The following is a 17,196-nucleotide window of genomic DNA, read 5'->3' on the forward strand; positions in this document are numbered from 1 at the left end:
TGTCCTGTGATAAGAGCGACTCGGTTAAATTAATTCATTCACCATGAAATTAAAATTATTGTCACTAACGAATCTGGCTTTGTCGGCTTACGCTTTGCCCTCCTACGCTGATGGCTTATCCGCTTTCACCTCGTTCAACTTGGATAAAGGCATTTCCTCAATCCAATCCTCAATTGAATCATCTTTACAATCGTTTGGTTTAAACTTGTTCAATAACCACGATAAGCCCCTCGTTCTGTCTCATGATCAGTTCCCAAACCATCAAATTAGGTTGCATCATCCTACCTTGTGCGATTCCGGCGTCAAACAGTATTCTGGTTATATCGATATCTCTGATTCAAAATCTTTGTTCTTTTGGTTCTTTGAGTCTCGCGCTGATCCTTCATCTGATCCTTTGGTTATGTGGTTGAACGGTGGCCCTGGTTGCTCCTCCTCCACTGGTCTTTTGACTGAACTTGGTCCTTGCAACATCGCTAATGACGGTCAATCAACTACTTACAATGACTACTCTTGGAACAACAACGCTAACTTGCTCTTCCTTGATCAGCCTATCAACGTTGGTTACTCTTATTCCGATTCTGATAATGTTAATACTACTCCTGCCGCCGCTGATGATGTCTACGCCTTCCTCCAGATCTTCTTTAAACACTATTCTTCATATGCCCACCTTCCTTTCTCTATCGCTGCTGAATCATACGGTGGTCGTTATGCTCCACTTATCGCTGACGTTATCAACAATCATAATCAAATTGACAAGAGTCTTTATAGAATCAATGGCTCTTTTGATGACTTTAAACACATCAACTTGAAGTCTATCTTATTGGGTAATGGTTTAACCAATCCAAAAGTTCAATTCCCTTCTGTTTATGATTACGCCTGTCATGGCCCATATCAAATCTTCGAACCAAACGGATCCGAGTGCGCCAATCTTAAATCGAAAGCACATACCTGTGAAACTCTGATTGATACTTGCTACAAAACAGATAGTCGCTTTACTTGCTTACCTGCTGCTTTATACTGCTGTCGGTCATCTTTTTTATTTTCTTATCTGTCTAATTCTAATCATAGGGTCTGGAATGTACGGCGCTTTCCAACAACTTGGCTTAAATCCTTATGATGTTCGTCAATCTTGTGATCGTGAGAAAGATGGTGATTTGTGCTACAAAGTTAGTTTCATAATATTCGAATTACTCTCACCCTGACATTTACAGGAAATGGACTGGATTCAAACTTATTTAAACAAACCAGAAGTCAAAAAGCAACTTGGCGTTCCAAAATATATCGAGTTTCAGTCCTGCAACTTTGACGTAAACAGATCATTTATGGGCCAAGGAGATTCAATGCACAATTCAGCTGATCCTGCTATACCAAATCTCTTGGATTCTGGTGTTAGTGTTTTAATCTATGCTGGAAAAGCTGATTTCATGTGTAATTACATTGGAAACAAGCAATGGGTAGAACAGCTTTCTCATCCGCTTGGAAAAGAGATTGCCCAATCTGATGATAACGAGTGGTATTTCAATGGCAGAAAGGCCGCTTCGTACAAGTCAGCAAAACAAAGTGAAGCTCATCTTACATTCCTTGAAATTGAAGAAGCAAGCCATATGGTTCCAATGTCACAACCAGAGTTTTCCATCAATTTCTTCAACCAATGGATATTTGATCAATCTTTCAATAGCACTGGCATTTGAATTTGTTCACAAACTTGCAATGTATATTAAAGTTTGACCTTACATGTGAAGATAGACCGTATGTTCTCAAAGAATTGTAAATATTCACGTCTGTCATTTCGGTTGAGACTTGCTCATGTATTAGTGACGGTCCGAACCGCACAAGAAGCATATATAGTTTAACGTGCGTTACTGCTTACACTGAATAGTTTAATTCTAGTCCTTACATGAAGGTAACTTTCACTGTTTCGTAAGAGAGATCTCGTTGCTATAATAAATTTCGATGGTTGAAATGGGATTGATGACTAGGTAAACGACATTAAGACCTAAAATAAACCAACGATATTACGTAACTTGATTGGACGCATTTATACGCAGCTTATCGCCGCTGTAGCCATTCTAGTCACATCACAATAAGGATTATGATCAGCAGGACGGTAAAGTTGAAGGACCTAGTCATGCCTTTATCTTGACTAAGCTTTTGGATAAAATTCACTTGAAACTTATCAATTTACTGCATAAAAGAAGCACAATGTAACATTTTGCGTTTCAAAACCAGACTGTAAATTTGCATACAAAAAAAGTTATGCGAAATCTTGCCTTTAGCTACTTGTATATGTTACATTGAGCTTTGACAACTTATTTACTTATCAGCTCGTAAGCGATTTTCATTTTTAAGCAAGTGTAGACAGAAAGATTTGGGGAGTTAAAAGATTTAAGAGCCTTGCTGGTAAGTCTAACTCGGGACAACAAATACTAAAGTTGATAATTGCCCCAAATACTTAAACACCGTGTTTGAGCTGCTAATTCTCAGATTGTTAATTCAAGTCTTACATCGTCGGCAGCATATTTAACAACAGCGAAACCCAACTTGCCGGAGCATTTTTTACTTGGTCAAAATTATTAAATGAATGATATGAAAGGTGTAATGATTTGATTCGCACTGAGTAAAGTTCGGCTGAAAACAACAATGAAACCCCATAGAACTCCCTTGAGGGGTAGTTCTACAATGAAAACAGTAAATTGAAAGGAAATCATGAATTAAGACAGGCATAGCGCGGTGAAACTGACTTAAGGTAACGACGATTCATATGATATGGTCATGAACAACTTAGGAATACGAAAACCGAAGCAGTGAAAGAAGTTTCGTAATGCCATCAATGCATGATGATTATGGCAGCACATGGGAGATTTTGAAATCATTTACAAATAAAGATCGCAAAAAATTCAATTTAGTGTGAAATCAAAATTAATTCAGGTCGAAAATCATGACTTGCGTAATTCAAATAGACGATATCACTGCTACTCCTTAACATCCTAATCGAATAATTGCTACAATTTGCTGCTTGTTCTCACGACCATTTCATGTGTGTTGATGTTGATATGTCAAACACGTGAAGGAATTTCACAATTCCTGAAGAACGACCAGTAATGGCATGTGACAAGTCTATTTTAAGCGACAATTAGAAGAGAAGTCCTTAAAATCTTATTCAGCAATTTGGATCACTGCTACATCGCAAGGTTGCATACAAAGTGGTCACAAAATAAAAACAACCTAAAAGTATAGTCAAAAGAATAAAATAATTAATTGTTTAGTTGTAGTCCGAAACTAAAGCATCACGATTGGAAGAAACGTAAATTACACCTGGTTCAAAGCATACCTGCTCTATGTTTATCTTTCATTAAGATTACTACTTAACGTTAAACAATTGTAAGTTTCAAGGTTTAGCATTAATTTGATACACCTTTTAATCAGGAACACTGAGGCCAAGGGGAATGCGAAATCTCCTTTCCTTATTGTGAAAGTAGACGTTTAACACAAAACATTTGCGTGAAAGTCTAATATCTGATGTTGTTTACAAGTCATACATCATTATAAATGATATCAACTTCACAAGATCTTTGCTCGGATTAGTAGTTTCATTTTAGACATGTTTTGTTTCTTCAAGTCTTTTTCAAGTTAAATCTTGTTGCTTGTCAATGAAGACGTCTTTCGATGCTCTCTACCTCATTTTCAATACTGTGCGCTCAAAATCGTGATTAAAGACAATGTCTTAAAGCAGTCTAATGATTTTTATACGGTTAAATTTCAAGGTTTTAAAGCATTTACATTTGTCATGAATGTGATTGAAATTTCATTGCAATATATATACTTATTCAAGTGCACGACGACATTTCCTTTCCATAAAGTGTGAGTGAAATTGGTCATGAATTTCATATTTCAACGTTTAATCTTCTAAATATTGATTAACAAATTCTGATGGACTTTTGTTAGACTTTTTTTCACCTTTACTTGCCGTTATAGCTATATAGGTTGGATGACGTCAATGCTTATTTGACTTGTGGGCTGCCCGTTGCGTTTTTTAGCTGATCACTTGATTGATATCATTTTCCTTCCAGACAATCTGCGAGTCTTGCTTTCATTTCCTAATTCAAAAGCAATCTCACTTGAGTTCTTAGACTTTGATCTTGATTTCCCACTCCCTTGCTTTTCAGCTCAAATACAGGAGATTGGTCTCAATAATGACCTTCAATGTCATACCTTGTCACTTGTGAATCTGCTCACTTAATATCCCCATTAAGTTTAAAGACATTGAATTTGAGCTTGAAGTTTTTGCCTTTATTTGACATCGTGGAAGTCATTTGAACTTCTTTTCTTTTTTAGGCAATAGTTGTCACAATCAGATTTCGTCTTTGTCAAAATTCGATGACACCTTCAAATCATGATATCACATCCTTGATTATTATTTCTATTGCACTATTTTAACGTATTTCTTATTTCGAGGCTTTTCACTTTGTAAAATTATTCCTTACCTTTGGTGAACAGTACTATGGAGTGAATGACCCTATGACTCGAAGACTTCGTCATTACTGTTTATTTCCTTTTATTCAACTTTGTGTGTTGTAGTTATCGATTTTATGGGTGGATTCGGTATTTGATCTTATATGCTCCTACAAGTCCATCGTTAGAATCCATCGAGATTAGCAGTGAACAATTCTTGATGTACAATCGTTGTCTATATGTGAGTTTCATTAGCCAGTTTTATTAGAAACTCTGAAATTTTGCATTGTCATTCATTCTATGTGACGGTTAGAAGACTCCCATGCGCTGGTTGCTACGCAAAACAGCAAAATACGACATGAAGAGTTTCTTTACGCAAAAGAGACATATACACCGCATCCCACAATGCCTCATTTTTTGAAGTGAGTTTAGTCTAGTGTTTGCTGTGGTCTTATTAGATAGTAAATATGACAATTCAATGGAAACTGTCGTGTGTGGGGTTCTATGCGCTATACGGAAAATATTCCTAATTGAAGAATTGGGCTCTTATTGGCCATTCAATTTCCATATACAACTACCTTAAGTGAGAAAATGTTTCGTTTTCCGATTGATCCTGAAGTCATCCTGCTAGCTGCAATTAAGACGCTCGCGCAAAGAAGATGTTGTACTTTTGTAGCTCGAAGGCGATAAAATTGGATTGAGATTGTAATTTATGGGTTTTCGTCACGATAGCACGATTTACACATGTCTTACACTCCTATGAATCTTACTTACTTTTGGCAGGATCACTTAAATTTTGCGCGTCAAACCAGCGACGTGCTACTGATTCATTTTAAGCGGCAATATTTCAGATAAACTAATGACATGCACTTACGGCTGATCTTCGAAATATCGCTCTACCATCTTTCTATCATGACTTAGCACTTACTAAGCAAACACGCCTATCGTATAAACCTGAATTAGCTCTTTAATTATACGTACATTGACGAGTCACCACACTGATATCATTGTTTTAACCATGTTAGTGTACGTCTTTTGGCCGATGGATAGATACTTAGTTGCGATCCTGAATAGCACAAACTATTTTCTGACTTTTTAGACGAGGTATGGACCAATTAGACGCCTTATCTGTCCAGTTTTATAGCTTCCCTTAATTTAAACGTTACCTAGCGCTCCTGAACGGTAGTATAGTGGGGAAATAGCGTTCCTTATTACTGCATAGTGATCACCGAATCTTTAGAAGACGAATAGACCATTTCAACTGTTGTAATTGGAGTCTTCAAAGGGTAATACATCTGCTCAATTTGTCACATGCCGGTTTGTTTACATGCTTAGTGTGTTATCGAGCGTGGCGTTGTTTCTCTTTGTGTGACGATTGTTTTAAGCGTTGTTTGCGGATGAGAGCGATTTTGGGAAAGTCTGTATCATCTCGCCCAAAAGCCATCGATGAACTGCAATCCTTTGTCTGTGGGCAATCCATGTGACCGTAACAATTCAGATGTAGATCGGCGTTTGATTTGTACACGATTTTCCTTTATTTTTAAGAATTATATACACAGTGCCCTAATATTCTCCTACTTTTCGGTTTTCCGTAGCCTGCAGTGATAAGGGTTTTTTCTAATAAAGTTTTAGTTGTATTGTTCACCGTGCATTCCTCTGTACACACATCTTACAATTCAAAGTATTTTCTGGGCGCAGTCAATTCATCCTTTCCATTATTTCAGACGATGGAGACCTGTCACTTAAAAGCAATAAGTTGGGGCCATTGGGATATTGCGTTTATTACGGGATTAATAGTACAGGAAATTAGTATGTGATTAAAGAATTCGATTGACTCATTAGCTTAACAACCAGGACGAGCACATCGAATTTGCTGATATCACATGGAGCGCGAGCTCTCATTTGTTCTGACTTTTTGTTATACAATAGGCTGTATTTGGCGAACCTAAATTGGTTTAAGCGAATTCAACAACCTTCACGTTACAAATGAATGTGCTGCACGAACGAGAAATCATTTATGGCAGAATAAAAGGTTGCTAGAAACGTGATTTGCATGTCCGGGAAGTAAACATGTTGTTGTGCCAAGATATAGTGAAATCAGGAGCCTGTGTCTTAAGTTTTGCTTGTAGCAACAATGCAAGCTCCAAAGCACCCAAAGCCTTAGCTATCCGTTCGAAACAATGGTGAAGCGTGCATGTGAGGCTTTTGAAATATGGTAGTGGTGACATCCAGCGGGTATTGGTTGAAGTGGCATGAATGGCGGCAACCACTGTGTCGGACAAGACGCCTGAGAGCGGCGACGATGCAGTTAGCCAACTGAAAACTGCTAAAAATTGAGTGGAAGACTATTAAACTATCGTAAAGGTGTTAGCCAGTGAGCCTTTGTTCGTGCAGAGCTAATGGCGACCGGTCAGTAGAAGACTTGGAAGCCGGACAGTGAGGAATACCGCCAGCCTCATGGAGCCTGCTTTTGCATGCAAAGGAGGTCTATTTACCTAAGGTAAGGTGATAGCCAATCGCCTCCGGCCGATGTAGCGTCAATGGCGACCAGTAAGTATCCGATAATACACCCGAAAGTGACATGAGAACTAAACAGGTGAGCCGGGAGTGGGTCATAAAGCGACATATGAAGCGTCATACATTGCTTAATATTGATCCATGTGTCGACGCCGTTGATAAATGAAATTTGGACAACAACAAATATTGTACAAACTCGATAAGGGGCCTAAGCAGCTTGAAATCCTAACGTTTATTGCGATCAACGTTACGAACTGCGTGTTATTCATGCAACGAGTGATTTTCTCAGCTGATTGAAGAGGCACAAGAACACCGATTAAGACAATTTTAACGTTCTTAAAGAGTTTGCTACAATTACTTGAAGCCATTGGGCAGCGTTTACAGTTGATTTCAATAACACGCTCACTCCCTCTAACCAAAACCACAATTATCTCAACATGATACAGAAATACTGCAGTAAAGAGAGAATAGAGAGTGTTGTAGTTAGTGGTGATAGGCGTGTGGGTCTAGTGTACTTCAATTGTATACACACTCTCTAACAAAAACCTCCAACAGCTACTTGGTAATGTGGCCGTTCACTACGAATAACAGCGAGCCTCAAAAGGGATGTCCATACAGCGAAGGTCAAGCAGACACCAGCAATCCAATTTTAAACAAAGAAGTCAGTAGCATACCCAAATCGTCAGGTAGTAATGATAATTGGGTGTATCCATCACAACTACAATTTTTTGAAGCTATGAATCGAAAGGGCCATAAGCCGAATCCAAAGGATATGAACACAATTGTTCCCATTCATAATGCCGTTAACGAAAGAGCTTGGATGGAGATAAAGAAATGGGAAGATGGTAAAAGCGACTGTAAAGTTTATTTGCACAGCTTTAAGGGTCGCCCAAACGATAGATCGCCGAAAGCCTGGCTTAAGACTGCTTTAGGGTACTTGAATTGCTTTTACTCACTCAGATATGACTAACGTTTCTCGCAGATACATGCCTCCTTTTGACAGACACGATTGGATCATAGATCGCTGCGGACAGCGTGTACGATACGTTATTGATTTTTACGCAGGTTCTAACAAGCTGGGCCTTGATACACCGTCATTCTACTTGGACGTAAGACCAGCTATAGATGATCTTGATAGTATTACAATGCGTTTGTCGAGATTTATCATGTAAGAAATTTATGCAAAGTTACTTTTTGATTCGTACATTTTCCGGTGGTTGTGTGATGTATCTTGCGATAACGTTTGGAATACTGAAGCCTGATTGCTTGGCGAGATGAAGATAAAGCGAAATATTGTAGTGGAGTAAAGGATAATGCGCTAGACTTGCTGCCCTGGATGTATAAATATATCTGTCGATTCCGCTTGCAAAGAGATCCTTATGAAGATTTTTGCTAGTTTCTTCACCATCATTGAAACTAGCTGCTGATAATGCATTGATTAAGCTGAAAATAGATGTCAAATATCCTATAGCTTCATACTCGACCCCTGCTGTCATTCCTCCTGGTACTCTGAATCGGAGGCGTTCAACTTGCCTCATATCAACAGAGGGATAATACCAAATGCCATTATTCTTATGGCCAAAACACCTGTCATCATTTGAATTAGTGTAAGTTGATAAGTTGAAGAAGACGAACCAGAAGAAGTCTCTCTGAACTTCATACATCTCACTAAGAAACAATTTGTAAACGCGAGGTCTTTTAGCAATTTTGATAAACTCATGCTGGCTTTCTAGTGCTTGGTTAATAGGATTATGTATTAGCTGCCGCACCATATCCCCGGCACTTGTGAACGGGGTTGGTACCTTTAGTGGCTGTATTTGAGCAGAGTCTGTTGATCCGTTAACGTTACTCAGATAGCTCTGAGTTGTTGGAGACTTTATTAGCTGATCACTTGACGACTTTTCACCAAAGATTTCGAATATGAGACTTATCAATTCCATCATCAACTGCCGGGTTGGTAAACTTCCAGGCTTCTTGTCTGTGAACAACAAGTCAACCAAGGATTTGTATGGCTCTGGAGCCTTGGAAGACAAAGCGTGTAATCCAATCTTGAGACTGGTTAGTTACAACCTCTTGCATTAAATATGGACTTACCTCTGAAGTTGAAAGGCCTTTGAAACATCGCATAAGTTCGTGCAATATCTGATCATCGTGTTGCTCTTCCCTGGTTGCTATAATGAGACACATTGATAGTCTCAAGATAAAGACATACCTCCATTCCACTTTGAGTATTTCACTGAGGCTACTGCAAAGACCTTCGTATCCACCAGCATCGAAGAAATCGTACAACCATCCTGATGATTCTGCGCGAATAAGTTGTCTCAAGCGCTTAACTTTATCAATGGATAGAGTTGTGCTGTGTTCTTTCTCGAGCATTTTTGCAAACAAGATAGGGTTGTCAGCTTTTTCAATGTTACCTGATGCGCCAGTTAGACTATTTGATTGCTTGTTTGACTTTTCGGGAGATCTATCAGCATTTGTACTTTGTCCAGATTTAGGTTTTAGCTTTGATTGGGAAGGTTCGTTAGTTTTTGTGGTAGGCGCGGCAACCTCGGAAGCCTTCAAAATGTTCTCCTTTTTACGATTGTCCATTGCGCGTAACTGATGCCTAACGGGCAGTGGTATATCACGAAGTTCAAGCATTCTTTCGAAAGCTTTGCAGAATTCGTCATTGTTATTTTCATCTTGCTGCTTCTTTTTAGAGTCTTTGAGGGAAGTTAGGATGTTTATAAAGAAGGATATAACTTACTGAACCAAATACCGAAAGTTGACTTCTTTGGGGATTCTTGGGAATCTTGTTCGTCAATCATCCTATTATGCATAGATATCTCATTAGAGAAGCCTAAAGGCGGTGTTTTAGGTGTTTTCTTCATAGTCTGAGTTCAAGATAGTCAGATGACCGATTTTGATAAAACTCGCGTAATCTCTTGACGAAATAGGAAGTAAGTAACAAATAATACATTAGATCGGAGCTCCACGCATAAATTATAATCTGGATTAAAGGTAATATCACTAGCAGTTGAGCTGCGTAGTTTGTGACGGGAACACGCTTTAATTATACGTTTAAAGTGAATAAAACGATTTGTATAAAATAAAATTAAGTTACGTATACAACGTCATTTCTGGGTTGATACTACTTGGATTTCAACAACTATGTCATCGGATTTAGGTTAGGAATATATCACATGTTTCAACAGCACTAACGGACCACAAGTCACGCGCTTCGTTACACCAACTATTGCCATATTTAGTAGACCATTTTTACGCTTTCCAGGTGTCCCGATCGGATCAAGATCGACAGCTATCAAGCTAGAACAAGGTGACAATAAGGATAAAGTCTGGGTGTTAGCTAGCTCTCAGTGTGATGACCAAGTTATCGAGAACATTAACAAGTTAGGACAGGTCAAGTCCGTTTGAATTATTTTAATCTCGTTATACTAACATTCTATAAAAGATACCTCGTTGCCCCTGACACAGGTTGGTTTCTTTAATTTAATTATCTTTGCCACTCAAAATGACGTAACCAAGCTCATTACCTATATTTGAGTTAGTTTGAACGAATAAGATTCCTAGACTCTCTCTAAATATTTCCATAGAGCAGTATATCGACGCATTTCCAGATGCTAAAGTTATAGGTGTCGATGGCGTTCAGACGAAATTACAAGACGTAAAATTTGATTACATATATGGCAAGAATAGCAGCGAGGAAAAAGTCGGCTATGAGCCCGAAATGCAAGCTGTTTGGTTTGATAAATACATCAATCGCGATCTTGCCTTCTTCCATCAACCCACCAAGACACTAGTTCAAGCCGACCTTCTTATGAACTTGCCAGCCAATGAACAAGTAAGTCCTTCCGGCTAAGGCCAAATGTTAGACTCGCCAACTCATTAATGTGAAAAGTACTCAAAAAGCGATGCATCATCAGTACCTTGGTTTCCATTTGTCGGAAATATCAGGCCTGGTACACTTACACATCGTATAGCAGCAATGGCAATGTCAAAAAATGAAGCGTAAGTTTTGAAATGTGCAAAGAAGCTAGCTGATTACCTCGCACAGTGAAATCAAACAAGTCTACGATTGGGATTTTAATAGGATAATACCATGTCATGGTGTAAGTCAACAGCAATAACTGAATAACACAACTTAATTGCGTTAAGGATGTTATCGAGAATGATGGAAAGAAGGCTTGGTATCAAGTTTTTGAGAAATACCTTCCAAAGTCTTGAACATAAGATAAAATATGTATGTCTAATAATATTATTAAATTATTCAATTGGAGCTTTCCAGTCATGATTCCAAACTACATTTCGTGGTGTTTCTGTTGGTGCCCTTAAATCTCTTGGAAACAAGCCAGGTATGCGCATTGTCTGGGCTTTTTTCTTACCAACCTTTGCAGTGCTGATCTTTTGAGGTCGAGCAACAGCTTTTTCCCATAATTCAAAGTGAGTGTCTTCGAGTCGGCTCAAAGCTTCTCTCAACCTAAGATCACGGTTTTCAAGATCTTTAGTGCGAGCGTCTTGCTCAGCTCTTTGTAAAACATTAAACGCTCTCGTAATAGTATCATGTACTTCTTCACCTGGGAAGACAGCGTCTACAGACTTTTGAACATCATCTCTATGAGGAATTGAAGGACTCGTTCTGTTTGTTGGAGGTTGAGGAACATTTATGGGATAAAGCATTTGTAGAAGCTGTTCAGACTTATTGTCTGTGATGAGTTCATTATTCCCCTTGAAACCAGAAGGCGGGCCAGAAGCATATGCTCTTGTTGAAATGATTCTACTGGATGTTTTGAATGAATTTAAGAGCATCGCTTGATTTTTAAATTTTAAATTTACTTGAAATCGTTGTCACGGTTCAAATCGCACTTTACCAAACGATATGGACGGCTTATACAATCTAAGCGAATGGCAGAACGTTCATAACGAAAATTTCAGCGATAGGAATGAAGCCATAGAGAAGGAATTAGACTATGAGGTTGATAGGGATATTGATAACAACAATGAATCTAGCAGGGATTATTAGTAGGTGTGAAATTATAAACGTACTTGAGCTTATTTACATCAATAGCTCAATCTTGAATGTTCCACGCTCTGCGTCTAACGATTTGATTAAAGATCGCTACAAGCAGTTGGCAATCATCTTCCACCCAGATAAACAGCGCACCGATCAACAGAAAGAATCAGCTGCTGCTCAATTCTCTCATATTAAACAAGCTTATGAAGGTTCGTTACTCTTCCAATTGTCAATTTCAGCCTAACAGCAACTCTAGTCTTGTCAGATCCGTACAAAAGGATGGCCTACGATACATTGGGTGAAGAAGGTCTTAGAAATGACTTACAAGTGGGCCAAAGGTTGAGAACTCCAGAAGAGGTGAGCTTATTCACTCTCCTCGTATCGAAACTCACCTGGTCCAGATGAGAGAAGAATTTGAACGCAGACAAAGAGTCAATGAATTAGAATCATTGGAATCAGTCCTACGCAGTAAAGGAGATGTCAGTGTTCATTTAGACGCGACATCAGCTGTATCAGATGCTATTGGTATACCTAATTCCCCTCAGAGGAATATGCTAGGAAATCCCGTATTGGAAAAAACTGGTTTGACCAACTCATTAGCCGGTATAGCTGTACGTAGACTAGTAATGCAGCATTCGTTTGAGGTTAGTCTTCTCATTCTATCTATATGTCTCAACTCATTTTTTATATATAGTGCCCAATAACCAGACAAACTCAAATTGTCGTACTCGGTCAAATGGTTAGCAAGGGTAACACAGGTGGCGGTAATGTTATGGGTACAATTCGCCATTTTTATAGCCCAAAGTTAACATTCAACATCACACAAACGTTTCTCAAACCTCAATTTACACAAATTGCAGCTATTTATGACATAGATGATGAAACTAACCTACAAATTACTTCAATGCATCCAGATCCTAAGCTTTTTCCACAAATAAATTTAACATTGAGTAGGAGAGTGTATGAAACAGTTCAAGCTTTCTTTTCATTAAGACTACCTTCACCTATGGGTCCATCAAGCCTAAGCGTCGGTGCAAATGGTATCACACCAGGAAGGTCATCATCCAGTTGGAATACTTCAGTTGTTTTTGGTCCGGTAGAGAACGGTTTTGGTGTCGAGTGGGGTAGACGTGTGTTGGATAATACGATAAGATTTAGATTGGGTACGAGTCTAAGCTTACAAGGTATATTCAACTCATTTGCATGGGCTGAACGCAAAATTACTAGAGCTACCACCATTGGTTTCGGTGTAACGTGTAGTTTACCTGGCGGGGTTATAGCTAGATTTAGATGGTCGCGACTTGGTCAAAGAATTACTATACCAATTCTATTGTCTCGTGATTTGGACTTAGCCGTCGCTGGTTTAGCAGCAACTTTGCCCTCAATTTCAATGATAGTGGTACATTACACATACTTAGCCCCACGTAACAAAAAGCTGAAAGCTAACAAGCTCAAGAAATTACGCCAAGATTATAAAGAAAAGACAGAAGAAAAGAGATCAGAGGCGAATGAAGCTGTATCAATTTTGAAAAGTTACTCAGACAGGAAGGAAGCGGAGGAGATCAAGAATTCTGGTTTAATTATAACAGAGGCAACTTATGGTTCATGCGAAGATATTGGCAGTACTGATCAGGAACGAATAGATGTTAAAATTCCCCTGACTTCATTAATAAATGATAGTCAACTATATATACCAAAAGGAACATCTAAATCTGGCTTGATTGGCTTTTACGATCCTTGTCTTGGAGAGAAGAAGAATTTAATCGTAACGTATCAATATCAACTGCGTCAGCATCAAGTGGTCGTTAAGGATAAAGAGGAGATTGCTTTACCACAGCGTGATCATCTCGTTTTTGTGGAATGAAAATACATAAATTAGTTGATTTCGCTATCGCTATCTTTACTAAAGTTTACTTTCTTCTTTTTTCTACTCGAGCGTGTCGATCTTCTTGTCTGAGGCGGTGGTAATTGTGGCGGTGGTAGCGGAGGTGGTGGAGATAGTGACGACTCTCTCGACTGTGCTGATTCAGAAGGGGACTTTTCTTCTTTGGCAGTCTCCGCCAAACGTTTGGAGGGTACCTTAATTTGTTTATCAGGACTAATAATGGTTGTGACTACTCCTGGTACAACGTCAACTTTCTCTTTACTATCCTCAACCTTAATGTTATTAATCTCAGCTGTGCTTTCCTTGTCCTTAGTAGAAGGCGATTGATCTTTGAATGCTTTCAAATCCGCAGCGAAAAGTACCTATATTTGATCAGAAAAACACCGGCTAGTCTAAATTTTCAAGAAAATAAATAACCTACAGTATGTGCCCAGCCAGCGTATGGACCCCATAAATCCCTGAACATTTTACCAACAGCAGCGTAAATGGAAGGGTTCATAGGAGTAGATTGAGTAACTTTTCTACCTTTGCATAGCTTAACATAAGAGGATTCTAGGAAATTGTAATCTCTTATTGCAATTTGCCAAACGTGAGTATCAACTGGAATGCTATCAAATTGATCTAGTGACATCAACGCAACGCAATCAGCAACTTTTGGACCAACACCCATCAAGCGAGTGAGTTGGGGTATAACAACATCGTAAGGATCTTTTCGAAGTTGACATAAGTAATCGAAAACGCCTTGATCAGTTTTGTGTTCATCTAATAAAGTCAAAGCAACATGATGAACATATTTTGCTCTATAACCGAAACCTAATTGGCGTAAATCGTCTTCAACACCATTTTGTGATAATTTAGAAGGAGGTGGAAAGGGATGTCTATTATAAACTTGATCAACATCCTTCAAAGGTTCAGAGAATTTGAATGATAACTTATTTATCATTTGACTGTTTTAATTTGTTAATCAGAGCTAAAGAAATGGAGTAAACGGACGAGATACGTGAAATGTTGTTATTTGAAGAGCAAATGAAACTGATAAGACATTCCCAAGGGTCTTGTCTAAGAATGAGAATGCCATTGAACTTGTTTGTCGTATTGATGAGATTAAAGTGATTATCTCTAGCAGACCAATCTTTATATAAGTGATCCAAATCAATGCCTAATTGAAAGTAATCCTTTATAAAGTCAAGATCTTTATCAAAATCCAATGGAAAAGAAGAAAATTCCAAAGCATTTGGGATCGACTGTTTAAGTATGATAGTTCTATCGCGTAGTGCTAGACTGAATTCATTTGTTGTTGTGTTATGCATCCACTGTATAACATTGATAAGAATTTCGACTGTTGAAGACTCTAAAGACACACCCTAAAAGATTGACCACACTTCAATACTATACTGATGTTTATTTTAAAATTGTCTAGCGTCCGCCATTTCATGTCTGCGTGTTACTTCTTCACGATGGTACGGTTCAAGGTTAGTTTAGATTAATTGGTTAAATTATGAAGCTAATAATTTTACTGCGTAATAGAATAGATGGATAATTGCTGAGTTCATCTTTGAAGATAACTTACCTGGCTGTAATCGTACTTCAAAACCAATTTCAACTTCTATAGATTCAAGGCATATATTGCAATCTATTAGAAGAAATATTTCCGTTCACTTTGGTGATTTAGGTGCTGCATCTGTTGCAAACTCCTTATCGCGTTAGTTGCAAACACTGTTTTATGCTTTGTTGACAAGTTATAGTCAAGTATTACTCTGCTAATACACGTCTTGGTATATTTAGAGTCGCAAGGAATTGTAAGGATGTTTTACAAGCAACTCTCACCTTAACTACCTCTTTATCTAATCATCCAGTCATTATCAGAGTAATTCACGTCAGTGGTACAATTAGGAAGGTACAAGAAGCCGCTATTAAGTATGATAGGCAGATTATACTGAATAGCTTTACTAGTAATGATTTGGATGAAGAAATGCAGTTATCCAAGAATGGTATCATGTCAATTGAATCTTAATAGATATATATATATCAAGTAATAAGGATATTTATACAATTACAAAATTAAACGATAGTTATGATCGATTAGCAGTCGGTGGTGATCTTGATCTATTCCTAACGGAGCCTCTTCCTATAGTTTGTATTACTATTATAAAGATCTAATTGATATTAAATTAACTCACTCTCTGCGTATCTAGCTTCACGTCTTGCCTCTCTTGAATCAAAATTCCTTGCTCGTGGATCAATCTCGTGACCAGGTGGTGGATTGAGGTTTGCGTTTGAAGAATTCGTTGGTTGATTCTCTTCATAAAGACTACTACTTATGTTGATATCGTCGTTAGTTTGAGCGTCAAATTGTTGGTGATCATATTTTGAATTAGATTTTCTAATTTCTTCATCTTGTTGCTTTCTACGTTGAATAGAACGATTTTCAGTGATTTCGGAGATAATTCTCCTTAATTCAAAGTAACCTAAGTGCATCTTTCCACCAAAGTGATCCGCTAATCTTCTATCGCTATCTAAAATGGATAAATAAGCACCACAGATATCGCAAACACGTAATTTCTGATGACCTGAAGCGCCTGAGGTTTCAGTCAATTCTGTTAATTCTTGTTCTTTATTGACCTTCTCTTCCTTTAAGGCTTCAACTTTTTGTAATTCTTTCATAGATTCTTCAACTAAACCTGATTCACCTAACTTTTCCACGTCTATCATAGCTTGATCCATAGCAGCTTGAATTTCACCAACCTCCCTCATCAAAGCTGTAGTTTTGTTATTTTCTTCAGGAGTTTTCTCTAATCTCTTGTGAGCAGTTCTTATACGCCTATCACATTCGCTAACGAAGTCTCTAATGTTATTTTCATATTCTCTGTGAAAATCCGCAAAATCGCTTGGATGAGATTGTTGGTTGCTTAAAAAGTCCACTTTAAGTTTCTCAGCGTGAGATTTTGGACAAGGACCGAGATCCATTTTCTGAGGAAGGGGAGTGAGCTGGTTCGATTAAAATGGCTAAAGGTAAAGACTAACAGTATTACTGAATAAGTCATGTGGACAAACGCCGCATAGGAAATTTCTGCAGACTTGTTGGTCTGTGAAATGCAGTTTGAGTGATTTAAAGCCCATAGCTTCAGCGCCCATCATTTGCTTTTAATATGATGAGTAGAATCATAAAATATAAGAACTAAATCACCTCAAGCAATTTACGTTGAATTTCAGCTAATTTACCCATAATGACTGACGATTAACAAGAGGAATTCGAGAATTCATAAGATAACAAAGATTTAAATTCAATAAAATTTAGATTGGTGGACTGCAAGTGATTGTTACATAG

At 38.1% G+C, this 17,196-nt stretch overlaps 7 protein-coding genes across 7 annotated transcripts; 3 read left to right on the forward strand and 4 right to left on the reverse strand.

Moving 5' to 3' along the window:
- Nucleotides 1-43: 43 nt before the first annotated feature.
- Nucleotides 44-1,691, forward strand: J056_001775 (Carboxypeptidase Y; the record flags this gene model as incomplete). Its single annotated transcript, XM_009271403.1, has 3 exons — nt 44-1,022; nt 1,069-1,166; nt 1,212-1,691. The coding sequence occupies 3 exons, from the start codon at nt 44-46 to the stop codon at nt 1,689-1,691; spliced, it is 1,557 nt and encodes a 518-aa protein (XP_009269678.1).
- A 6,465-nt stretch (nt 1,692-8,156) lies between these two features.
- J056_001776 (GTPase-binding protein rid1) lies at nt 8,157-9,842 on the reverse strand (the record flags this gene model as incomplete). Its single annotated transcript, XM_009271404.1, has 4 exons — nt 8,157-9,017; nt 9,064-9,133; nt 9,182-9,674; nt 9,719-9,842. 4 exons carry the CDS (start codon nt 9,840-9,842, stop codon nt 8,157-8,159), a joined length of 1,548 nt encoding a protein of 515 aa, XP_009269679.1.
- Nucleotides 9,843-10,122: 280 nt separating this feature from the next.
- Nucleotides 10,123-11,196, forward strand: J056_001777 (uncharacterized protein; the record flags this gene model as incomplete). Its single annotated transcript, XM_009271405.1, has 8 exons — nt 10,123-10,138; nt 10,184-10,376; nt 10,424-10,446; nt 10,498-10,515; nt 10,566-10,813; nt 10,871-10,980; nt 11,027-11,081; nt 11,128-11,196. The coding sequence occupies 8 exons, from the start codon at nt 10,123-10,125 to the stop codon at nt 11,194-11,196; spliced, it is 732 nt and encodes a 243-aa protein (XP_009269680.1).
- A 39-nt stretch (nt 11,197-11,235) lies between these two features.
- J056_001778 (uncharacterized protein) lies at nt 11,236-11,778 on the reverse strand (the record flags this gene model as incomplete). The annotated part of the gene is made up of 1 exon (XM_009271406.1): nt 11,236-11,778. The coding sequence occupies one exon, from the start codon at nt 11,776-11,778 to the stop codon at nt 11,236-11,238; it is 543 nt and encodes a 180-aa protein (XP_009269681.1).
- Nucleotides 11,779-11,848: 70 nt separating this feature from the next.
- J056_001779 (DnaJ-like protein subfamily C member 11) lies at nt 11,849-13,847 on the forward strand (the record flags this gene model as incomplete). The annotated part of the gene is made up of 5 exons (XM_009271407.1): nt 11,849-11,991; nt 12,038-12,192; nt 12,240-12,340; nt 12,385-12,627; nt 12,678-13,847. 5 exons carry the CDS (start codon nt 11,849-11,851, stop codon nt 13,845-13,847), a joined length of 1,812 nt encoding a protein of 603 aa, XP_009269682.1.
- A 63-nt stretch (nt 13,848-13,910) lies between these two features.
- On the reverse strand, nt 13,911-14,811 carry J056_001780 (N-glycosylase/DNA lyase; the record flags this gene model as incomplete). The annotated part of the gene is made up of 3 exons (XM_009271408.1): nt 13,911-13,999; nt 14,050-14,230; nt 14,290-14,811. The coding sequence occupies 3 exons, from the start codon at nt 14,809-14,811 to the stop codon at nt 13,911-13,913; spliced, it is 792 nt and encodes a 263-aa protein (XP_009269683.1).
- Nucleotides 14,812-15,940: 1,129 nt separating this feature from the next.
- On the reverse strand, nt 15,941-17,094 carry J056_001781 (U1 snRNP-associated protein; the record flags this gene model as incomplete). Its single annotated transcript, XM_009271409.1, has 4 exons — nt 15,941-15,996; nt 16,049-16,838; nt 16,893-17,009; nt 17,056-17,094. The coding sequence occupies 4 exons, from the start codon at nt 17,092-17,094 to the stop codon at nt 15,941-15,943; spliced, it is 1,002 nt and encodes a 333-aa protein (XP_009269684.1).
- Nucleotides 17,095-17,196: the final 102 nt, after the last annotated feature.

Source organism: Wallemia ichthyophaga (assembly GCF_000400465.1).
Source record: "Wallemia ichthyophaga EXF-994 unplaced genomic scaffold scaffold18, whole genome shotgun sequence".
Classification (NCBI taxonomy): domain Eukaryota; kingdom Fungi; phylum Basidiomycota; class Wallemiomycetes; order Wallemiales; family Wallemiaceae; genus Wallemia; species Wallemia ichthyophaga.